General features: G+C 45.3%; 1 protein-coding gene across 3 annotated transcripts in view; it reads right to left on the minus strand.

Moving 5' to 3' along the window:
* CLPTM1L (CLPTM1 like) overlaps nt 1-25,650 on the minus strand; it is a 127,793-nt gene that overhangs the window by 51,780 nt on the left and 50,363 nt on the right. For all 3 annotated transcript variants that reach the window (XM_077810838.1, XM_077810836.1, XM_077810835.1), the window contains exons 8-9: nt 15,075-15,159; nt 10,512-10,615 (exon numbers count right to left, since the gene is read on the minus strand). In XM_077810838.1, coding sequence (XP_077666964.1) covers nt 10,512-10,615; nt 15,075-15,159 — 189 coding nt within the window. The remainder of the gene's footprint in view (nt 1-10,511; nt 10,616-15,074; nt 15,160-25,650) is intronic.

Here is a 25,650-nt window from a genome sequence, read left to right on the forward strand (position 1 = left end):
GGGTGTGCATGCACGCCATGTGTCAGAAGATTTCTGCATCAGTATTCATCGACCCACACGTATGTAGCCACGTGGTCCAGGTGAGGTTACATGAGGCTGTGTGGGGTGACACCCTCTCAGTCACCCTCTTACTGCTGAGCAGTGCGGCACACAGCAGACGGGACAGAGGGCAGGTATTGGAATACAAATAGGGACAACACATCTTGAATAACCTTCAGTTACAGATAAGTAACAGCCTCTTCTTCTTCTTCAAGTGATGGTCCCTATATGTATTCCAAATGTGGGTGAGTATCAAGCAGTGATAAGCGCAGAGGCGTGTGCGAGGATGCAAGAGGCATTGCAGTCTGGAGGACAACATGGCCCACAGCTGCGTCTGCCGCCCTCTGGCTGACTGCGTAATGGGTAGTGAAGGTATGCACAGAATGCCACGTTGCCACTCAGCAGATGTCATGCCAGAAGACATCTGCCAGGAAGACAGATGTTGCCACCTGTGCCCATGTTGAGTGCACTGTAATTGTGCTGGGCGGCATATACCATACGTGGATGCATGCAGAGACCCACTTGAGATGCGTTGGGAGGGCAGGACTTGGCCCATGGATCTGTCTACAGAGATGTGGGGAGGCATGAATGGTGGAGGTTCTGTCAAGATAGAACGCCAGCACATGGTAGACATCTAAGAAATGCAGGGTCCTGTCTGCAGGAGTGGCGTGCGGCTTAGGACAGAAGACCGGAAGGTGAATCAACAGGTTGAGGTGAAACTCCAAGACTACCTTCAGGAGGAATCTGGGGTGGAGGCGCAAGGAAACCTTGTCTTTATGGAAAACTGTATTGGGGGTTGGGGGGAGGAGATTGCCCATCATGGCCACCAGTTTGCTGTTCTGCCGAGCAGAAGTGATAGCCACGAGGAAGATGACTTCCATGGAGAGGTGGAAGAGGGAGGATGCGGCCAGAGGCTTGAACGGGGTCTGGTGAGGGTGGAGAGGATAAGATTGAGGTCGGGGGGGAGGAGGGGGGGCTGCTTGCACACTGGCAGGAAGCTGTTAAGCAGAAGAAGCGGGTGGTGGTGGAGTGTGTAAAGACCGAGTGGCCGTCCACAGGGGTGAGGAAGGCTCTCAATGCTGTCAGGTGCACCCGGACAGAGCTAAAGTTAACGACTGAGGTCTTAAGTTCTAGGAGGTATTCCAGGATGCTAGGGATGGAGATGGCCTCGAGGGGGAAGTGGTGGCGCTGAGCCCAGGAGGTGAAACATTTCCATTTTGCGATATAGCAAACTCTTGTGGGGGTCCGCCTACTGCGTGTAAGGATGTGCTGCACCAGCGGCAAACAAGCATTGTCTACACAGGAGCCCAAACCAAAAACCAGGCCATGAGGCAAAGGGAGCCAGGACTGGGATGGCAGAATCTGCCTTGGTCCTGAGTGAGGTGGTCTGGGATCGTGTGGCGATGGAGAGGGGGGCAGGCACAGAGCCTGAGGAGGTCCACAAACAAAAGCTGGCAGGACTAGAATGGGATTATCAGTATGACTATGGCCTGGTCCTGGTAGATGTTGCAGAGGATCTGGGGAAGGAGAGGAATGGGGGAAAGGTGTAACGAGGTTCTCCCTGCCAGGGCACAAGAGCATCGCCTTGAGAGTCGAGCCCCTGGGCTCCCTGGGAGCAGTAAAGAGGGAACTTGTGATTGTCTCGTGTAGTGAAAAGGTCCCAGTGAGAGGTGCCTCAGGTATGGCAGATGGAACGGAGAGTGGGGTTGTGGAGCGCCCACTCATGATTGAGGTACCAGGTCCTGCTAAACCCATCGGCCAGGGAGTTTTGTGCCCCCGGGAGGTGCGCCAGGGGGAGGATAATATGGTGGCGGAGACACTGGTTCCAGAGGTGGATGGACTCCGAGCAGAACGACAGGACTTGTTGCCCATCTGTTGATGTAGGTGACCGCTGTCGTGTTGTCGGAGAGGAGCTGAACATAACAGGCACGGATGAGCGGCAGGAATGCATGGCAGGCCAAGTGCACCGCCCTCAGCTCCAGGACGTTTATGAGCATGCGGGCCTTGGACTGTGTCCGAACCCCCTGGGTGATGCGCTGGTGCAGATGAACGCCCCAACCAGAGAGGGAGGCGCCTGTCGTCAGAGTGGCAGTCGGAACAGGGGTGGAGAAGGGGAAGCCAATAAGCACATCAGAAGGGTCAGTCCACCAGGTGAGGGAGGCCAGAACCAACTGTAGGACGATCATTGTGTATTGGGGTGATCCCAATGGGGTCTGAAGAACAACAGGAGCCACAGCTGTAGACAGCGCATGTGCAAGTGGGAATGCAGTGTCACATAGGTGCAGGCCGCCATGTGCCTGAAAAGGCAGAGCCAACAACGTACTGTGGTGCATGGGTTGCGGTGTAAGTGGCTATGACAGTGGTGACAAAGGAATGTGCCATTATGCAATCCTGATGCGTCGTGATGAAATTGATAGTCTGTCTCAGGATAAGCACCAACTTCTGGTTGATACAGACACCAAGAGTGGTAAGGAGAGAGCGGAGAGTGTGAACTGCGGACATAATCATGGCATGAAAGGGTGTGACCAGGAGCCAGTCATCCAGGTAAGGATACATGGCGTACACCAGACGTCTCATCGGGGCTGCCACAACCACAAATACCTTTGTGAAAACCTGTGGGGCCATCATGATGCCAAAGGGGAGAACTTGGAACAGGTAATGGTGGTAGCCTATGTGAAAGCGGAGAAGTTTGTGATGTACTGAACAGATGTCGATGTGAAAGTATGCACCCTTCATGTCGAAAGCTGTAAACCACGCTCCCTGGGCAAGGAAGGGGATAACCACTGTGAGTGTCACCATCTTGAACTTCGTCCTCCTGATCAAGGTGTTGAGAACGTAGAAATTGAGTATGGGGCAGAGCTTGCCATCCTTCTTAGGGATGAGCAAGTATGGAGGAGTAGAATCCCCAGGTGATGAAGGGGCTGGGCACCGGTTCTATGGTGCCCCTCGCAAGGAGGGTGTCTACCTTGTGCTGTAGGAGGTTGCGATGGGAGAGACCCCCAGCAGGCATTCGGGGAGGTCCCTCATGCGGGGGAAAAGAGAGAAATTCTAGAGTAACTGTCCTGGACAATCTCTAGTACCCAATGATCTGTAACACTCCTACCCCAGTTGTGGGTAACCACGGCAAGATGGACCCCAAAGAAGACAAGGGGAGTTGGGCACGGTGATTGGGGGAGGGTTTGCAGCTCTCAACTTGCGCATCAAAACTGGACCTTGGGTTGGTGTCTGGGCAGGATGGAAGAGGTCACCATGGAGAGACCCGAGGTCGCTGGTACCACTGACACTTCCTCGGGGGTTCCTGATTTCGAAGATAGGAGGACTGATAAGTCACATATGAACTGGGGCAGAAGGGTTGGCACTGCTGTTTATGACGGGGTGCCGGGGTATACATACCGAGGGACTGAAGTGTTACCCTCGAGTCCTTCAGAGAGCGAAGGGACTAGTCTGTCTTTGCCGAGAACAGCTCGTCCTCATTGAAGGGGAGGTCCTGGATCGTGTTCTGGACCTCTCAGGGGAAAAAGGAGGACTGCAGCCACGAGTCTTGACATAATGACCCCAGTTGCGAGAGAGCGAGAGTACATACCTGCAGCATCCATGGCCACTTCGAGGCTCAACTTAGCTGTCGGCAGCCTTCTTCCAGAAGGGCATGGAAGTGTTGTTGCTTGCCCTGTGGCAGGTCGTCCAGGAACGCTACAAGCTTGGCGTAATTGTGGAAATCATACTTCGCCAGCAGAGCCTGGTAGTTGGCAATACAAAATTGCAATGCTGCCGAGTAGACCTTCCTGCCCCAAAGGTCCAGGCACTTGCCCATCCGCTTTGGAGTGTGGATTTATGGGTGTGCTGGCAGACGCATTCTGTCACTGCATGCACCACAACAGAATTGGGAGCTGGGTGGGAAAATAGGAAATCTGCCTTCTTAGCTAGGACAAAGTACCAGTATACTGTCCATTTCAGTGTGGGGGCTCAGGAAGCTGGCGTGTGCCAGACCGCTCTCACAGGTTGCAGGATAGCCTTGTGAACAGGCAGTGCCACCCGAATGGCCCTCGTCGTTGCAGGATGTCCACCAATTGATGGTGCTGATCCTGCAACCTCCTCCAGGGGTACACCCAGGTCCACAGCTTCTGTTTGTCAGGAGGCAAGAGCATGAGTGGTATAAGCCTTTGGGAGTGGTGGAGCAGTCAGTACTGGTGGGCCGGAATGCGTAGGCTTAAAGCACCCCTCCTGGAGCCGTAGCAGTGCCTCTTTTGGAGCGGGAGGTTCGTGTGCAGTGAGCAGCGAAGAATGAGGGTATGGCAGTTAGAGATGTGCTGACTGGAGAAGGGGCTCACATTGTCCCAAGGTCTGGGAAATGTCCCTGTGAGAAGTCAAAGAGCGAGGTGGTGTGTGCAGCAATGAACAGACTGATGGATGCTGAGATGCAGAGGGAACAGGTGGTGCGCACCCTAGGGACAGATCCAGTCAGGTAGCTGCTATGGCAGGTGGTGGGGCCATCAGGTCCTCCTTTCTTCACCTTACCCTCAGAAAAAGAAAGCTTAGCTCAACCGACCTGGGGCAGTTTAGGGAGGGAGCGCTGTGCTTGGAGGCAGCTTGCAAAGGGGACCTGCTCCGATGCCCATGCAACTACTTCTGGCTCTCAAGCTTGGGCTTATCCTAGACTGCTGGTACTGCCGGACCTGGGGCATGGGACGTGCTAGGAGGAGCACTCACCACCAGTGAAGGGCGCTGCACTGATGGTTCCGCCACTCTGGGGTTGGACGGAGCAGGCAGCTGGAACGCATCCTCCATAAAAAATTTGTGGAGGCAAAGTTGGCACACTTTAGGAGTCTGCAGATGGAAGGAGAGACAGATCTCGCAGCAAGATGAGTCTCCCCAAGACAGCAGAGACAGCATTGGTGCTCATCACTCACTGAGAACGAGAGGGGGCATGATGTATAGTTTTTGAACCCTGGAACATGGGGCATAGTCCCTGGGGAAGGAAACAGAAATCTGACTACACTACATTCAGAACTACGCACAGCGAAGTAAAGAGAAAAACAAAAGAAGACTAACTACAAATGAAAGAAAGGGCTTTGTTACCCAAAACTACAATCGCAGAGGAAGAGGGATTCTGACTTCAACCATTCGATGGTACGAGGAAACTGAGAGGGCGTCACTCCGCACAGCCTCATATAACTTTGCCTGACCCTGTGGCTACGGACATTGCTCATGCAGGTTAATGGACACTGCTACAGAAATTTTCTGGCTCCGACACATAGCACGCATGCACACCCACGTTTGGAATACATATAGTTTGGCGTGGCCAAACTTACTGACCATCTGAGATGCATAAGACAATCTTCATAAGTTCGAGAGTCAGGGTGCACCTGCTAGGGCTTGGGCCTTCAGCCTCACACGAGGTGCCTGCCAGGACTCAGATCTTCAGCCCCACGGTAGGCACCTGCTAGGTCTCGGGCCTTCAGCCCTGCTCCTGCTGAAGCTCCAGCAGGTGCACCCGACAGGCCTGAAGCCCTGAGCCCAGGTAGGCATGCCCCACAGGGCTGAAACCCCTGAGATGGCCCTCCCCACTGGGCAGAAAGTCCGGAGGTGACACGTGGCGGGGGCACATCGGGTGGCCCCCGCCCAGATTTTTCCCAGGGTTTGTTGGCCCTGCTCAGTCACATGGTGCCACCAGGCCCCCTCCCTGCATGGCAGTTGCTGGAGCCGGCAAGCTTGGAGCTGCGGCCGTGGGGAGAGACAATGAAAAAGAGCAAGGAGCTGCAAGGAGAGCTACTCCTTTTGCTGCTGCTTCTCCCCACAGAGCTAAAGCAGCAGCCCCTCCCTGCAGCTCCCAGGTCTTTGTTGTTGCCTCTCCATAAGGAGCTACCACCTGAGAGTTCAAGGGAGAGGCCACTGAGGGTAAGGGGGGGGTGTGCCTGGAGGGCATGATTCAAGCTGTTGGGGGAGCAAACCTGTAAATTGTGCCCCCCACTCTCAGCAGGCACCAGTCATTTCTGGCAGAAGCCCCTAGCTCCACCACAGGCTGGGAGGTGGAGAAGCCACCCCCCGCCACAGGCTGGGAGGTGGAAAAGCCACACACTCTTCCCTCCCCCACAGACTGGTAGGTGGAGAATGTGAGCTACTTTAACTGTGGAAGAGCCACAGTTTGGCCACCCTTGACATATAGAGAGCATCACTTGAAGAACAGTACCTTACTCCTTCAGTAGTCCCACTAAAGTCAATGAATAAAGGTTAATAAAGGTATCAGCATTTAACTGAAAAGTACAAATAAACCCCCTGGCACTCATTGCCTGTTTACTGTAGCTTTCAAGGTAATAAAAACCTCAGCTAAGGATTTTAAATAAGTATTGTGAAAGCCGTTCCTTAATTTGGATTGCATGGTACAATAGACTTAAAAACGGGTCATAAATTATGGTGTTCATAAGTAGTGCCCTAACATTATGAAACTTCACACAGTCTAACTTTTTATGCCTTCTGAATTTTCTTTGTAGTTTTTGTTTAGTTTTTCTTCATACATTTTTAAACAGGAAGTCTGAAAGTCAGTTCTGGCAATCCTACTTTTCATACTGACTAATTTCTTAAAATTGAATATTTACACAAATATCAGTAGAAAATTGGATCCTGAGACATAACTAGAGCTAGCCAAGACGCAGTTTCTATCCTGTGAACATATTTGAGTTTTTACAGTTTTGTTTGTTCTGAATAGGGTAAAAAGTCGAACTCTAAATTTTTGCTGGACTGAAATTTTGAAATATAGTCCCTGGAATTCCTGGCTCCCTGTATGGCAGGCTCTCTTGGACTTCATCTCTGTTTGCCAGCCAGGCAGGCTGGCAAACCCACCGTATACAGTGTGCCTTGTTTGTTGAATGTTTTAACAAAATCAACACAGACAGAAAGCTGTTCAGTCAGAAAATTTTGACAAGCTCTAGTGAGAGCAAATGACAGTCAGGACCCAATGATAAATTTCTTAAAGGACCCATTTTTAAACTAATTACTGGGTTTACTTGAACATTCTCAGAAAGTTAGTTCAGAATTCCAAGAGTAAATGTGGTAATTTTGGAAAACACAGACACATCCATATAATGAAGTTAAACCTTTAACAATTAAACAGATGAACCGTGAGCTCCTCCCTAGTTAATGTTTGTTAGAATCCTAACCTGTGTGTGTGTTTTTTGCAACCTTAACGGACTCCAAATCAAAAGTCACATTTGAAATCTTGTACTTCTAATTAGAAATAATACTCCAAGATTACAGGAACTGCAAAATTGGTAAAAAAAAAATTTTCTACTTTGTTTATTTTGTGTATTTTACAGCACTTTTTATATGTACAGTTTTACTGTTTACCCTCTATGATTAGAGTTCCTTGAAGAGAACACGTTAAACAGAAATTATTCAGGATAAGTTATTTAACGTGTATTCTATCTAAACTGGAATTGTTCTAAATTAGTTCACTTAAATTTAAGCTGACAGTGACTATTTTTACATATAGAAAGATACACACAAGTACATACACACAGTGAGCACATGTGTATGTGTGTATATCTCTATATGTAAAAACAGATCATGGGAGACTTTAACTTTCCAGATATAGACTGGAGGACGAGTGCTAGTAATAATAATAGGGCTCAGATTTTCCTAGATGTGATAGCTGATGGATTCCTTCATCAAGTAGTTGCTGAACTCACTAGAGGGGATGCCATTTTAGATTTAATTTTTGGTGAGTAGTGAGGACCTCATAGAAGAAATAGTTGTACGGGATAATCTTGGCTCAAGTGATCATAAGCTAATTCAGTTCAAACTGAACAGAAGGATTAACAAAAATAAATCTGCAGCTAGGGTTTCTGATTTCAAAAGGGCTGACTTTCAAAAATTAAGGAAATTAGTTAGGGAAGTGGATTGGACTGAAGAATTTATGGATCTAAAGGTAGAGGAGGCCTGGGATTATTTTAAATCAAAGCTGCAGAAGCTATCAGAAGCCTGCATCCCAAGAAAGGGGAAAAAAATCATAGGCAGGAGTTGTGGACCAAGCTGGATGAGCAAGCATCTCAGAGAAGTGATTAAGAAAAAGCAGAAAGCATACAGAGAGTGGAAGATGGGAGGGATCAGCAAGGAAAGCTACCTTATTGAGGTCAGAACATGTAGGGATAAAGTGAGACAGGCTAAAAGTCAAGTAGAGTTGCACCTTGCAAAGGGAATTAAAACCAATAGTAAAAGGTTCTATAGCCATATAAATAAGAAGAAAACAAAGAAAGAGGAAGTGGGACCACTAAACACTGAGGATGGAGTGGAGGTCAAGGATAATCTAGGCATGGCCCAATATTTAAACAAATACTTTGTCTCCGTCTTTAATAAGGCTAAAGAGGCTCTTAGGGATAATGGTAGCATGACAAATGGGACTGAGGATATGGAGGTAGATATTACCATATCTGAGGTAGAAGCGAAACTCGAACAGCTTAATGGGATTAAATCGGGGGGCCCAGATAATCTTCATCCAAGAATATTAAAGGAATTGGCACATGAAATTGCAAGCCCATTAGCAAGAATTTTTAATGAATCTGTAAACTCAGGGGTTGTACCATATGATTGGAAAATTGCTAACATAGTTCCTATTTTTAAGAAAGGGAAAAAAAGTGATCCGGGTAATTATAGGCCTGTTAGTTTGACATCTGTAGTATGCAAGGTCTTGGAAAAGATTTTGAAGGAGAAGGTAGTTAAGGACATTGAAGTCAATGGTAAATGGGACAAAATACAACATGGTTTTACAAAAGGTAGATCGTGCCAAACCAACCTGATCTCCTTCTTTGAAAAAGTAACAGATTTTTTAGACAAAGGAAACGCAGTGGATCTAATTTACCTAGATTTCAGTAAGGCGTTTGATACCGTGCCACGTGGGGAATTATTCGTTAAATTGGAAAAGATGGGGATCAATATGAAAATTGAAAGGTGGATAAGGAATTGGTTAAAGGAGAGACTACAACGGGTCATACTGAAAGGTGAACTGTTAGGCTGGAGGGAGGTGACCAGTGGAATTCCTCAAGGATCAGTTTTGGGACCAATCTTATTTAATCTTGTTATTACTGACCTCGGCACAAAAAGTGGGAGTGTGCTAATAAAGTCTGTGGATGATACAAAGCTGGGAGGTATTGCCAATTTAGAGAAGGACAGGGATATCATACAGGAGGATCTGGATGACCTTGCAAACTGGAGTAATAGTAATAGGATGAAATTTAATAGTGAGAAGTGTAAGGTCATGCATTTAGGGATTAATAACAAGAATTTTAGTCATAAGCTGGGGACGCAGCAATTAGAAGTAACGGAGGAGGAGAAGGACCTTGGAGTATTGGTTGATCATAGGATGACTATGAGCCGCCAATGTGATATGGCTGTGAAAAAAGCTAATGCGGTCTTGGGATGCATCAGGAGAGGTATTTCCAGTAGGGATAAGGAGGTTTTAGTACCGTTATACAAGGCACTGGTGAGACCTCACCTGGAATACTGGGTGCAGTTCTGGTCTCCCATGTTTAAGAAGGATGAATTCAAACTGGAACAGGTACAGCGAAGGGCTCCTAGGATGATCCGAGGAATGGAAAACTTGTCTTATGAAAGGCGACTCAAGGAGCTTGGCTTGTTTAGCCTAACTAAAAGAAGGTTATGGGGAGATATGATTGCTCTCTATAAATATATCAGAGGGATAAATACCGGAGAGGGAGAGGAATTATTTAAGCTCAGTACCAATGTGGACACAAGAACAAATGGATATAAACTGGCCACCAGGAAGTTTAGACTTGAAATTAGACAAGGTTTCTAACCATCAGAGGAGTGAAATTTTGGAATAGCCTTCCAAGGGAAGCAGTGGGGGCAAAAGATCTATCTGGCTTTAAGATTAAACTCAATAAGTTTATGGAGGAGATGGTATGATGGGATAACATGGTTTTGGTAATTAAATATTCATGTAAATAGGCCCAATGGCCTGTGATGGGATATTAGATGGGGTGGGATCTGAGTTACCCAGGAAAGAATTTTTCTGTAGTATCTGGCTGGTGAATCTTGCCCATATGCTCAGGGTTTAGCTGATTGCCATATTTGGGGTCGGGAAGGAATTTTCCTCCAGGGCAGATTGGAAGAGGCCTTGGAGGTTTTTCGCCTTCCTCTGTAGCATGGGGCACTGGTCACTTGCTGGAGGATTCTCTGCTCCTTGAAATCTTTAAACCAGGATTTGAGGACTTCAATAGCTCAGACATAGGTGAGAGGTTTTTCGCAGGAGTGGGTGGGTAAAATTCTGTGGCCTGCATTGTGCAGGATGTCAGACTAGATGATCATAATGATCCCTTCTGACCTTAGTATCTATGAATCTATATATAAATAAAATGAACAGTTTAACATCATTCCCATAGTACTGTAGATGTAAATAGCAGCAAGGTCAGCAATAAACCTATATTCAGACATAAGCAGACTTCAGAGCTTTATGAACTCACCTCAATCACTGCACCAACACCTGCTGGAATTAGCACCAATAAGCTTGTTTGTTCATCCAAAAGGAAAAGAAATATTACCACGGTACTGAAGCATCGCCAAAGCACTGGATAAGAAAACAGAAATGAGTGTTAGTATAATTTACAGATTAAAGGAATAAGTGATACCTGGTGAAAGAATGTTACAGTTAAACTATTGTAAGATAAAGATAGGAAGAAGAATGACAACAAGCTATAGGAGCTGCTTCCCCAAATAAAGCTTCTTGTGAGACTACAGAAGATTATAGGAGAAGTGATGTCACAATAGAATTATGATTTTAAATAGCAAGAATTTGTTGAGAACTAAGAACCTGATCAGTGGGATTCAGAGTAAGCAAAGTAGAAAAAAAAAAAAAAAAAAGCATAAGGAGTGAAATATTCTTGAATCAAAAACTTGTAATAAGAAAATTATTTCTATAATGGAATATTGGTTGCAATACAACAATGTATCAGCAGTACTTTAAGATAGTATTAAATATATGGTTGTGATTCTTGTTAAGAAGAAAACCTCAGACAATAAAACTTCCTAGCAAATGAACATTTCAAAATTTAGCCTGTGAAAACTGCCATGAAATCCTTGAACAAAATGCATTTGATGGTATTTGATAAAATAAGACACTTAGCATGTTTGTAATTTCTCAGGTTCTGTTAAACTTTGCAATTATATATAGCACCATTTCCTGCCCGATGATTTTTATATTAGAGAAGAGGGGAAAGGCATAAGGAAAAGAACTGGACACTAAATAAAAATGACAGGTTTCAGAGTAACAGCCGTGTTAGTCTGTATTCGCAAAAAGAAAAGGAGTACTTGTGGCACCTTAGAGACTAACCAATTTATTTGAGCATGAGCTTTCGTGAGCTACAGCTCACTTCATCAGATACATACCGTGGAAACTGCAGCAGACTTTATATATACACAGAGAATATGAAACAATACCTCCTCCCACCCCACTGTCCTGCTGGTAATAGCTTATCTAAAGTAATCGTCAGGTTAGGCCATTTCCAGCACAAATCCAGGTTTTCTCACCCTCCACCCCCCCACACAAATTCACTCTCCTGCTGGTGATAGCCCATCCAAGGTGACAACTCTTTACACAATGTGCATGATAATGAAGTTAGGCCATTTCCTGCACAAATCCAGAGGGAGTGAGAGAACCTGGATTTGTGCAGGAAATGGCCTAACTTCATTATCATGCACATTGTGTAAAGAGTTGTCACCTTGGATGGGCTATCACCAGCAGGAGAGTGAATTTGTGTGGGGGGGTGGAGGGTGAGAAAACCTGGATTTGTGCTGGAAATGGCCTAACCTGACGATTACTTTAGATAAGCTATTACCAGCAGGACAGTGGGGTGGGAGGAGGTATTGTTTCATATTCTCTGTGTATATATAAAGTCTGCTGCAGTTTCCACGGTATGTATCTGATGAAGTGAGCTGTAGCTCACGAAAGCTCATGCTCAAATAAATTGGTTAGTCTCTAAGGTGCCACAAGTACTCCTTTTCTTTTTAAATAAAAATGCTAAGCAAACAGATATGAGTGCTTTTCAAGAACATTTGAGTGCCAAATAATAAGTGCAGTACCATTTAAATGCTAAACACAGCACAGACATTCCTTCTTTCCTCCTGGGAAAAGAAATTTTTCCAAGAGGATTCTCATGTCTTCCGGTTCTAATTTCCTTCAAATAGTGTAACTGTAAGTAGTATTTAAAACGTACATCTTTAAACGCCCAACCATTCTGTCTAACTACAGAGATGCTGGAACAGAGAAGACACTTTGAAAACTGCATTACTTTAGTACCAAGAAACCAAAACTATGCAGTGTCACTCAGAATCCTTCCACTTTGGTTTTACGCACGTATACAGGTAGCAGCTAGCAAATATTCTCACGTTAACCTGCAACTCTAATCCTTGAAATTCATTAGTGTGACGTTGCACCCCATAATTCTTTATAGAAATATGCTTATGAGTGTAAATATGACATAACTGGAATATGTTTTATGCTACTGTGGTGGGGCAGTGCCCCATTCCCTGAGAAGAAGGGCTGAACCAGGCCAGAGAGGCTGCGCAGACCCGCAGCAGCCAAGCAGAGAAGGCCCGGGGAGAGCCAATCAGGGCAGGGGAAGAGGTAGCCAATTAGGCCCAGCCTAAGCCCTACATAAAGGCTGTCTAGCAAAGGGCAGGGTAGTCTCTCCCTGGTGGTCAAGGGAGCAGGACTGGCTTCTGAGCTGAAAGGTAGCACCTTGGACAGAGCAGTGCTGGGGAAGGGCAGAAGGAGCTGGGGAGCTCTGGCCAAGGAAAACCCCAGGCTGCAGGCCTAGCTACCAAGGGCCAGGCAGGTGCATAGGGCTGAAGGGGAAGCATGGCCTGATCCAGGCTGTGGCTGGCCTCTGCGACAAAGGGACTAGACTCTGAGGCTGCAGCCGGCCACTACATCAGGTGCAGATGGCGGACTGCTGATAACACCAAATCCCCAGAAGGTGGTGATACCAGAGCAGTGGGCACTGCTGGAGGGCAGTGTCCTGAAGAGGACGCTATGAGCTGGGAGCAAAGCAGGTCAAGATGCCAACCGAGGGTGAGAGACGGACGGGACACCACCAGGAGAGAGTGCTCTGCATGAACTGAGCTAATTCCTGGACTGAACAGTAGGAGGTGCTGCGGTGGTGAGATATGCCCTACAATATATCTTTGCAAAGGTTATGTTCTTCTACATGTATTCATCCTAGTTATATGCATGTATCATTTTTATATCTGAAGTTGAGGGTTGGCTCTATGCTTGTATTTAAAGTGTTTGCTGTAGGAAACACCTAAGGCAAATCTGGTCAACATAGTGTGAAGGGGTTATTCAAGTAATTGGGAGTACTTGGCTAACGATGGACTTTGATAGATGCCAATCCACATCTCTGCTTTCCTGGGAACATTCAAACTAGCATGTGGACAATGGTGTTGGCCTGAAAAAAAAAAAAAAAAAAAAGGCATGCATGGACACGTGACTTGCCCATGTGACTCCAAAACTCCATCTTCTAGACTATTTCCAGTGGTAGAAGAGGACAGGACAAGGAGTAATGGTTTCAAGTTGCAGTGGGGGAGGTTTAGGTTGGACATTAGGAAAAACTTTTTCACTAGGAGGGTGGTGAAACACTGGAATGCGTTACCTAGGGAGGTGGTGGAATCTCCTTCCTTAGAAGTTTTTAAGGTCAGGCTTGACAAAGACCTGGCTGGGATGATTTAATTGGAGATTGGTCCTGCTTTGAGCAGGGGGTTGCACTAGATGACCTCCTGAGGTCCCTTCCAACCCTGATATCCTATGTAATTCTACCCAGGAGGAGAGAGGGCTTTCCACCCACGAGAGAGACTATAGAAGCCTCTTGGAAACCTCCCCATTTTGTCCTCAGCTGGCTCAAGAGAGAGCCTCTCCACCCGAAAGGATGCTTGAAAGAAACTGGAACAAAGGACAGTAACTACAGGGGTGTGAGTGATTGCTGGACCCAGACTAGAGGAAAGGTAGTCTGTCAAAGAAGCTTATTTGAACATCTGAGGGTGAGATTTACCTACATGTAGTTTCCTGCTGCATTAGGCTTAGACTTGCATGTTTTTTTTTATTTTGTTTGGTAATTTACTTTTTCTATCTGTTATTACTTGGAACCACTTAAATCCAACTTTTTGTATTTAATATCACTTTTTACTTCAACCCAGAGTAAGAATTAATACCTGGGGGGAGAGGGGGGGTCAAACAGCTGTGCATATCTCTCTATCGGTGTTAGAGGGAGAACAATTTATGAGTTTACCCTGCAAGTTTATACAGAGTAAAACAGATTTATTTGGGGGTTGGACCCCATTGGGACCTGGGTACCTGAGTGCTGGAGACAGGAGCGCTTCTTAAACTGTTTTCAGTTAAGCCTGTAGCTTGTGGGGGACATGGTTGAGACTTGATCTGTGTTTGCAGCAGGCAAGCATGTCTGGCTCAAACAGGCACAGTACCGAAGTCCCAAGCTGGCAGGGAAAACGGGCTCAGAGGTAGTCTAGGCACATCAGGTGGCAGTTCCAAAAGGGGTTTCTGTGATCCAACCAGTCACAACTGGATCATCATTGTGAATGTGTAGTATCACGTAAAACTCAAGCGCAGTAAACTGTGTGCACATGTCAGAGAACACTTCCAGTTCTAACAAAGAATAGACGAAGATTTTCGCACAAGAACAAAATGACAACTTGCATATCTCAAATACAACAATTTTAATTCCTTTCTCATAACAACCAACCTAATCAGAGATGTGGAATGATGTACCCAATAAAAATTGATCTCCGCAGCAGGGTAAGCATTATCACTGTGCCTAATGCATCAAGATTAGAACCTGCCTGTCTAAAGTTTTCTGCTAAATAACTGAATACTGATTAAATCACTGCACGATAATCATACAAAAACGGTTTTCATTTTGCCACATCTCCTAAAGCACGTCAGATATTCATGTGCTCTAATATATGAGTAAATAACAAGATCAATACACACCCTCTTTACCTCATATGTGCCATACCTGCTTTTGTAGACATTCCAGTCATGCTTTTCTTTTTCTTCCAGAAGCTGATATCATTTTTGAATGCAAGGAAATCAAAAAGAAGCTGCAAATATGAAGATACGCACCATTAATTTGATTGAAACCTGCACTAATTCCGGCACGTCAATTGAGTAAGAACATAATGTAAGTTGATGATTTCATTAAATAAAAGTGAGCTAGTCTATATACAGAAAGGAAAAGCTAAGAGATGTGAACCCTGTTGTTAAGACCCAAGTTCCACAAAACACTGCAAGAAAGAGCTAAGTAGGGAATCCATGGACTGACAAAACCAAAGCTTCATGTTACAAGAAGACAAAGGGAGCCAGGGACCCCATGCATCTTTATTATTTATTAAGTAGACTGCGTATTCAGAAGACAATGATGTCAAGATAACTAACCCACAACAGCACTGAACCAATGAAAGGATGACAGCATCCAATTTTAAATCTCGACAAGATTGGAAGAGGTGTTTTCCTATTACTTCATGAAAGTAGGAAGGAAAAGAGTACAAAAACTCTGGAGTGATCCTGCAGCAGCACTCTGCTACCTTCTCAACTTCAACAGCACTCAACACAACTCATCCTGTTCACCTTTGAGCACAAACTGCCACAGACAGCTAAAAAGGCAAAGAACAGCCACACAGCAGTAGCAAAAAGCAACCTTCCAGTCCAGTTGACATCATCAAGACTTCAATTTTCAATACAATATGAAAATAGTTAGAGAACTGCCAAGGGATTAGATTTTAAAACCTTGTGAAATGATTTTATTGGAATATTGAAATTTTATTGTAACACATTGGTAGCTTCTCCTATTAATTACCACTTTGTATTCTTGGTAAGGAAACAGGCTGAATATTGGTAAACAAAAATATAATGGGATTTAAAATTCTTAATAATTAGTTGGCCTGTATTAAGGCAACTCCTTAAATGGCTTTTTTAAAAATGTTTAAATACTTTGATTTCAGAGGATTTAGTTAAGACTACTTGCATTGATCATTCATAAACCGTTATCCTTAACAAACCAAACAGGACTTACCTGCCCCTAAAATTATTTTGCTAATATATAAACAGTTTTAGTGTATCTATGATACACTAAGACTGGACTCAATTTTGGAAAATAATACTTTGGTCTTAACTTACATAGAGAAAATGTCCTGTTAAATGCAGGCCCACACACAAAGATATAACCTCTGTTAAAAACTTTCCACAGAGGTGCACACAGAAGAGACTGTAACAGAAGTAATCATTTATATTCTGTTTTGTGTTGTCTAACGTTTTCTTTTCCTTCAAACCTCTTGCATTATTAATGGTTGATTTTGCTTGGATTTAGTGATGTCTCTGAAGTATATAAAAGAGCCCTTGTGACAAGAACAGTGGGAGTCACATCCCTGAATTGGCAGAAAGAGAAACAACTGGGAAGAGAGAGCCTACCACTTCTTGTTTCTCTAGATATTTTCAGTAATTTTGGAGATAATTACTTGGCTCTCAGCAATTTGAAATACTTTTTTCCACCCCAAATACCTAGAACCTCAGAGGCAATGGCTGAAACTTCAATGAAGACATTATTGATCTCCTCAGCATAATGTATTTTCATCCCTCTGCTGAACAAAACTGATAGAAACATTATAGGTTGACTTCCCATGGAGGGATAAATCAATGAGTCTAGGTACATGAACATGGAGGGATAAATCAATGAGTCTAGGTACATGAACGCTTTTTTTTCCCCCACTGTATACACCAGTCTGAACAGAGGTTGTCAGTCAAAATAAGCAGGCAATCCTCTTTCAGGAATTTCAGCCAAAATACTTAATATATCTGTAGAAGCAATTTGGCCTCAAGAATGTATTTTAGTTAAGAGATTAAAGGCAGAGAGCCAACTCTCACTGTTTGCCATAACTTTGGGGGGGGGGGGGAAACAAAAATACAAGAATCTCTTTAAAGACTGAACAGTATTCAACCACTTTGTCACACTAAGACAAACAATTTGAGTATAACTAACTGTGCTAGCTGGAGACTCCTGATGTAACAATATTGTTTCCATGGATGACGAAAGTTTAGGGTGAATCTGAACAATTTCCTCCCAACAAATATTCTTGAAGCTAGAACTTATGAAACCGTCCACAATCCAGAATAAATATGATCACAAAGCCTTGAATGCTATGGAAGCAAAAACCCTTTTGTTGACCGCCCCACAACTACGGAATAAGAATCTGAAGTTTTTATGCTGCAATCTACCAGTTTTGTGCCAATACTTCCTGCCACCAATGTTCTAGAATCTTTCCTCTTACTTTAGTTGTCATAGGTCATCTATTGTCACCACAATTTAGATCTGAATAGTCAAAGCCAAGGTCATGGCAATGTAGGCTCAGACTCAGGCTTGAGGACAAACGCCACTTCCATCTACACAAACTCTGACTTGGGCTCAGACCCATGATCCTAGGATGCTGCAGGGGTGGAGGGTTCAAACCCTATTGCTTTGCAGTGCAGATGCAGGCCCCCTTCCACCGCCCCCACCCCCTGGCTCAGGTCCTTGGAACCCACAATGAATATCCCAGAGTCACATGGGCCAACTTCCTTTTGTCTCCTCTATCCCATAAATCACCAATTGACTCCAGAGAAACAGAAGGAATTCTTCCCTTGTTGTACTGCAGCAGTTTTAATTGACTGAGCTGCGAACACACCTTTGGAGAACCTTCTGCAATTTGGAACGGAGACTGACCAGAAAAAGTCCTCCACAAAGCACGCTGCTTCGTGGCCACCAGAGCACAGTCAGATTTCAGTTAATCTCTGGTGAAAGGCCAGCAAAACAGAGGATTTTAGTAAGAGTACCAGGGATGACCGTGCATATCAGCAAATAACAAAGAATGGTGGTGCACAGTGACCTGGTCAGCTGGGATGGCAATTTGCTGGCCCCAGAATCCACCATGGGGACTTATGGGAGCCAGCAGCAGGTGCCAAATAAGACCAGCAAAGTGACTCTGCTGCCGACACTGGTCCCAGAAAAGGCTTTACTGCAGGTGGTCCTGCAGTATATCTTGGGGCCGTATTTTCTGACTCTCCGCCGCCGAGAAACAGCTTGTCATGAACCAGAAGCAGAAATGGAAGGGACAGAAGCCATTCCAGAGCCTGGTAAGTTTCTGGCTCCATTTGAATGTTTATTAATATATGAACGGGAGGCATTTCTCCTCTACAAACCAATGCAAAGAGTATTACAAGCCCTGACTAGCAGCATATATCCACTAATGGCAACTGTATGCCAGCACCTCAACATCCTCCATCCCTGTGGAGATTTCACACCATGTGGAGTTCAAAATGGTGACCAGGAAATGCAAACAGTAAAAAAAAAAAAAAAAAGCCTTGAAAGTGAATTTCTTGCTAGGGATTCCTGTTTCATAAAAACTAACTTTATATTGCCATTGCCATCCCCAGAAGTACACTGTTCTGTAACCACTCAGTGTAATGAGGCACCTGGAAACAAAACTGGGGAGAGAAGGAGGTGGAAACACTTCCTAGTTACAAATCTAGTCCATTTTAATTAAATGTAGAATCATAGAATATCAGGGTTGGAAGGGACCCCTGAAGGTCATCTAGTCCAACCCCCTGCTCGAAGCAGGACCAATTCCCAGTTAAATCATCCCAGCCAGGGCTTTGTCAAGCCTGACCTTAAAAACCTCTAAGGAAGGAGATTCTACCACCTCCCTAGGTAATGCATTCCAGTGTTTCACCACCCTCTTAGTGAAAAAGTTTTTCCTAATATCCAATCTAAACCTCCCCCACTGCAACTTGAGACCATTACTCCTCGTTCTGTCATCTGCTACCATTGAGAACAGTCTAGAGCCATCCTCTTTGGAACCCCCTTTCAGGTAGTTGAAAGCAGCTATCAAATCCCCCCTCATTCTTCTCTTCTGCAGGCTAAACAATCCCAGCTCCCTCAGCCTCTCCTCATAAGTCATGTGTTCTAGACCCCTAATCATTTTTGTTGCCCTTCGCTGGACTCTCTCCAATTTATCCACATCCTTCTTGTAGTGTGGGGCCCAAAACTGGACACAGTACTCCAGATGAGGCCTCACCAATGTCGAATAGAGGGGGACGATCACGTCCCTCGATCTGCTCGCTATGCCCCTACTTATACATCCCAAAATGCCATTGGCCTTCTTGGCAACAAGGGCACACTGCTGACTCATATCCAGCTTCTCGTCCACTGTCACCCCTAGGTCCTTTTCTGCAGAACTGCTGCCTAGCCATTCGGTCCCTAGTCTGTAGCGGTGCATTGGATTCTTCCATCCTAAATGCAGGACCCTGCACTTATCCTTATTGAACCTCATCAGATTTCTTTTGGCCCAATCCTCCAATTTGTCTAGGTCCTTCTGTATCCTATCCCTACCCTCCAGCGTATCTACCACTCCTCCCAGTTTAGTATCATCCGCAAATTTGCTGAGAGTGCAATCCACACCATCCTCCAGATCATTTATGAAGATATTGAACAAAACCGGCCCCAGGACCGACCCCTGGGGCACTCCACTTGACACCGGCTGCCAACTAGACATGGAGCCATTGATCACTACCCGTTGAGTCCGACAATCTAGCCAGCTTTCTACCCACCTTATAGTGCTTTCATCCAGCCCATACTTCCTTAACTTGCTGACAAGAAGTAGTCCATAGGTGGCAAAATAATTTATCCCAAACATGACTGAGGTTTGAAATTTTGTCCAGAAATGTGCCAGAAGGAGGGAGAAAAGAGAATGACAGTTAAGTGCTGGGTGTATGCATGTAGGTATAACAGGGTAAGCCATGTGGAAGCTAACGCAGCACCCAATTGATTCCCTCTTGAATTCTGAGCCAATCCTGGGTGCTAATAGCTGTAAACCTTCCGTGTAGCAAGAACTCCAGCTAGGTAGTCACATTTTGGGGACAGGTGTATTTTCCAGGGCCACCTCGGTATTTGATTAGCCCACTCCACTCAGATGTGCTGTCCAGTCATAAGATAATGGCCATACTGGATCAGACCAAAGGTCCATCCAGCCCAGTATCCTGTCTACCAACAGGGGCCAATGCCAGGTGCCCCAGAGGGAGTGAACTTAACAGGTAATGATCTCGTGATCTCTCTCCTGATATCCATCTCCACCCTCTGACAAACATACATTTGAATACTTTGATTGCATACACTGTTGTTTTCCCACTGGCAGCTTAGAATAACATCTTCCTTTGGCACTTGAGCACCAAAAAGAATGATTATGGAATTCCTGAAATGATATAGAAACCTTTTGTTGGCATGGTCACCAACTGCCCCAACCCATTGTTCTGCACTTTTTAGGGGCGGGGGTGGGAAAGCAGTTGTTTTTTTTTTATCCTTACCCTTTTGTCTGCACTTGCCACTACAATTAACCCGGCTGTGTCCAGGAAGCTTCTGTGGTCTGTCACATCCCTCTCACAATATATTTAAGTTCAGTTTGGAAAAGTATAATTTTATGTCCTTGAAATTCCACAAGGACTTTTTCTGTGCTCCTGCATTTAGCTATCAGACAATAACTGTGTCTTGTCCTCAACCTCTACAGACTGCAGTATCTCCACAGCTTGCCTATAATGCAGCAGAAGCCTGTGTCAATGTACTTGTACAGACTGTTCCAAGATGAAGCAGTTCCGTGATGAATTTTAGTTGAAGTTGTAGAGAGGACCAACAAGCAGCTCCAGTACTTATGGCTAGAGGAAAGGGATAGCAAGAGGAAAGGCTCAGCCTGGCTGCACAGCTTGAACACATAGCTTCAGTGCGGGAGCCGGCACTTGCTTCGCAGTTCCTGGAACAGGAATGGTGGATGACAAAGCTCAACAGAAACAACTGTTTGAGCAGCTGCTATCACTAATACCTGCAAGAGTACTGGCTCCTGCTGCACATGCACCAGGGGCTGAGTCCCCTCCACAGCACCCTGTGATGTCATCCTGAAATAGCTTGGACAACCCCATGGCTGGGTGGCCCATGCAATCGGGCCCTAAGAGCAGCTGGGCAGAGCTGTGCCCCATGCAGTGCTCCATATTGACCCCCTCTCCCCTTGTGCCAAAGTGTGCAGCAAACATGGAGGGAAGGGAAAGACGACTGGGGACATGCAACGTTAGGGAGTTTGTCTTGTACATGGTTTCATGGTTTGCATTTGTTCATGCACTTTGTTTTGTCTTGCTTTCTAAGGTTTTGGTGTGGTAGTGGTAGCTGGCATGTACGGCAATGGGTTAATTTTGTACTTTTCTAAAAAAATGTTTCTAAAGCAAGCTTTTTATTTTATCAAGGAAGTTTATCATACCATGTGTATTTCTGATAATAAATGGAAACACATGATCAGGGACAACTGTGAATTTATATGCAAACACTATTCCTAAATACAGTTAGATTCATCGATCACTTTCTTACATCACACCATATTATGAATCAACCCCCTGCTCTCTCATTTGATAAGCAGTCAGGTCATTCTTAAGTATATTGCTTGTGGGGGTAGGGAAATTGATTGCCATATAATCAGCCCCTCCCTCCCAAGCACATTCATAAAGGCACTACTCCCCCTCTTCTATTGGCCCATGCAAGTCATTAATATGGGAGCACAAAGCATCCCTGACTTCCGCTGCATGTGCATCCAGCTGTGACGGGTGCTCTTTCTGGATGACTGTACCAATTCAGCAGTCCATCACTGCCATGCTTCCATTCGGGGGGAAAGAGACTCACCTCTGGCATCAAAAAGATTGTGAAGAGCACAGTAATGCAGATAGCATTGATGATATGGCATCTAAATGGGTCTGTAGACATCTCTAATGGGATTTCAATCTGCCAAAAGCACATTCAACAATCATTCTACACCTGCAGAGAATGTAATTATACTTTCATTTGTCAGGGCCTCTGATATCGGTGTGGTTTCATAAGCCAAAGCAAGAGGGGGTACACAGGGTCCCCAAAAATAACTGTGGAGACAGTAACTCCGTTTATGATAATGTCATTTGGTGCAAATAGTGCCCCAGCTTGTTAATGAATTTGGACTCCCAATCCGTGAAAAACCCTGGCATCATGAAAAAACTGTTACCTACCTTTCGTAACTTGTTCTTTGAGATGTGTTGCTCATGTCCATTCCAGTCTAGGTGCATGCAAGCCCATGTGCACAGTCATCGGAGATTTTTGCCTTAGCGGTATCTGTAGGGTCAGCTATGGTCAAGCTCTGGAGTGTCGCGCTTATGCGGCAGTATATCAGGTGCCACCAGCCCTACACCCTCTCGGTGTAGACAACTCCAACAGAGGGGCAGGAGGGCAGGTAATGGAATGGACATAAGGAACACATCTCGAAGAACAACAGTTACGAAAGGTAGATACGTTTTTTTCTTAGAGTGCTTGCTCATGTAGGTTACTCACAAGCAGTATCAATGGAGGTGGGTTTGGAGTTCACGGTCTTGCAGCTTACAGCCCTGCTCTGCCAAAGCTAGCATCATCCCGAGCTTGCTGGGTAAGCGCATAATGAGATGAGAACATCTGGATGGTACCTGCGCCAGGAAGGCAGCTAATGACACCTGCGCCCTAGTCCAGTGGGGGCACCTTTGCCAACTCATAACAGTAGTGGATGTAGGCTGTGATCCACAACGATATTCTCTAGGCAGACACTGGGCAACCCTTCTGTGACACCCTGACACCCCAATATTCACTACTGTGATGTAATTAGGATATGCCTTTGTGACGTTACACCCCATATTCTTCATGGAAGTAGTTATATGAATATGGCATAACTAAGATTTCTTTTATGCAATATGGGTATGTGAGATATCACTGAAAAGGTTATGATCTACTGAATGTGTTTATCTAATTTGCATGCATGTATCATTTCTGTAACTTAAGTTATGTAAGTTATGAGTATATAACAATTATAATTGCGTGTACACTTGGGGGAACGCCACCAGACCGTAGGCAATCAGCCTCAATAGGCCATTAGGAAAAATAGTAAGACTCGGAAGATACTAATCTCCTGCCTTCCTGAGAAGCTCCCGGGGTTGCTGCTTTGACCCCCATCTTGGGGTTTCAATGTTTTTCCATTAAGAGGGGGTGGGAAGTCAGACTGGGAAACAAAAGATTCCTGCTTTATGTAAATTCTATTTAAGGCTAGGAAGTCAATCAGGACTCTTCTCCATTGCCTCCCCATCCAAGAAGGAAACAAATGGCAGGGGCTGAGTCCAGGCCGAGACAAGAATCCTGTCTGTAAAGAGAAATAACTAGAACTCTAAGCTACAGAAACTCTGCAACCTGCCTAAAACAACATTTAGGATGCGAAATTATATTTTGTAACCTGTTTCTTGAGCGTATTAAGCTTAGTTTGTGTGTTTTGTTTTATTTGCTCAGTGATCTGCTTTGTTCTGTTTGCTATCCCTTATGATCACTTAACATTTATGTTCTGTAGTTAAATGTTTTTTGTTTTTGTTTTTTTTTGTTTTTTTTACAAATTCCAGTTTGTACAATTCATACGGGGGGAGTACAGGGGGACAGAGAAAAGCACATCTCTCCCCACCTTGAGGGAGAAGGCAAAGACAATATTATTTTGTGTTTACACTCCAAAGGTGGCGTGCACGTGAGTGCTGAGTAAATCCCTGAGCTCAATCTTCCTACACAGAGCTGATTTCAGTCTGTATCTGCTGCAGGGTGTGGCCGTGTGTGTGTATTAGAGAAGGCTTGAGGGCCTGGTACAGCTAGGACAGGCTAAGGTAACCCAGGCTGGTGGAATGAGTGGAACCAGTGAGGCTCCAGCACGAGATGGAATCCCAGATGGGGGGTGGGGGGCGGGTCTAACCCAGCACATCTTTATAAGGTGTCATTCTAAAAGTCTTGATCTGCTAGATATTAATAGCTCGTTTGATTATATGTGCTATCATTGCATGTGAAGTTATGAAGTTTGGCTATGTATGTGTTACTGAAGCATGTCATGAGGTTGAAAACACCCACAAGCAGCCTTTCAGCTATGACACTAAAAAGGCCAAACAATGCTAATGGCTTATTGTGGAAATGCACACAAGCACAAGGATTACCCCAGGAACTGTGTACAATAGAAACCTCTCAGAGATAGCACTACAAAATGGGAACTGTTTGACACAGGTCACAGCAAAAGAGTTTTCCAGCAAGTGGGGAGAAGACATAAAAGGGGGGAAATGACATCATGGGGGTAACCCACTCTCCCGACAACACCACACCTGGAAACACCTGAGGAACAAAGACTGAACTGTGGGAAGTGATGATCCCAGGCTAAAAGGATCTTTAGCCTGTGTATGAAAACCTGCGAAAGCGCAGGTAACTTGTGCCTTAAGAATCTGCCAGCCTGTTTATCACTCAGGGTAAGAATTTGTTAATTTAAATCCCACCTATCTAGTGTGTTAAGCTCAGTTTGCAAATTCTGTTTATTTACTATGGTAATCTGCTTTGATCTGTTGGCTATCCCTTATAATCACTTAAATCTACCTCTTGTACTTAATAAACTTGTTTTTTGTTTTAAACCCAGTTTGTGAAATACATAATGCGGGGGGAGGGAGCTGTGCATCTCTCTCTCCACATTGAGCAAGAGGGCGAACTGCAATTAGGTTACACTGTAAAGTTCTCTGAGCAGTGCAAGACAATACAATTTTGGGTTTACTCTCCCAAGGGTGAGTGCACTTGAATGCTGGGCAATTCCTTAGCTGAGCCCTCCCATGCAGAGGTGATCTCAGCATGTGTGTGAATATAGCTGCAGCTGGGTGTCTCTTTACCTGTGTGAGAGCCTATCACAGCAGCACAAAGTAAGGGGCACCTAGGCTGGTGGGACAGGCAGGCACAGTGGTATCTCAGTTCTAAGTGGCACCCCAGGGGAACCCATCACACCTTCACTCTGTCTGCGACAGCAATGAATAAGTGCACAGACTTAAGGATCTGTGTAGAAAGCCAGCATCCGTATGTCGTCTAGGATATGCAGCCTGTGTTTGTCATCCGTCACATGAGGCTTGGGACAGAAGACCAGTAAGTAAATGTCTTGACCAGTATGAAACTGGGAAACAACCTTGGGCAGGAAAGCCGGGAGCAGGCACAACTGGACTTTGTCCTTCTATAAGACAAACGGTGGCTCCGAGGTGAGCGCCCTGATCTCGGATACTCTGTAGGCTGAAGTTATAGCAACCAACAAACAAACATTCCAGGAGAGAAGCAGGAGGAAGCAGAAAGCCAAGGTTTCGAAGGGGGGGGAACCATGAGCTTTGACAGCATAAGATTCAGGTCCCACGGGGCAAATGGGTCCCAGCCATGCGAGTAGAAGCACTCCAGACCTTTCAAGAACTGCGCCATCATAGGATGGATGAAGACCATCCTGCCTTGAAATGGAGGGTGGAACGCCGAAATGGTCGCCAGTTGGACCTTGATCAAAGAGAGTGACATGCCCTGGAGCTTAAGGTGCAGCAGATAGTCTAGGACGTCCTGCAGCAGGGCCTCTTCAGCCCAAATGTGTCAAGCTGAGGCCCAACACATAGAATCATAGAATCATAGAATATCAGGGTTGGAAGGGACCCCTGAAGGTCATCTAGTC

Source organism: Eretmochelys imbricata, chromosome 2 (genome assembly GCF_965152235.1).
Source record: "Eretmochelys imbricata isolate rEreImb1 chromosome 2, rEreImb1.hap1, whole genome shotgun sequence".
Classification (NCBI taxonomy): Eukaryota; Metazoa; Chordata; order Testudines; family Cheloniidae; genus Eretmochelys; species Eretmochelys imbricata.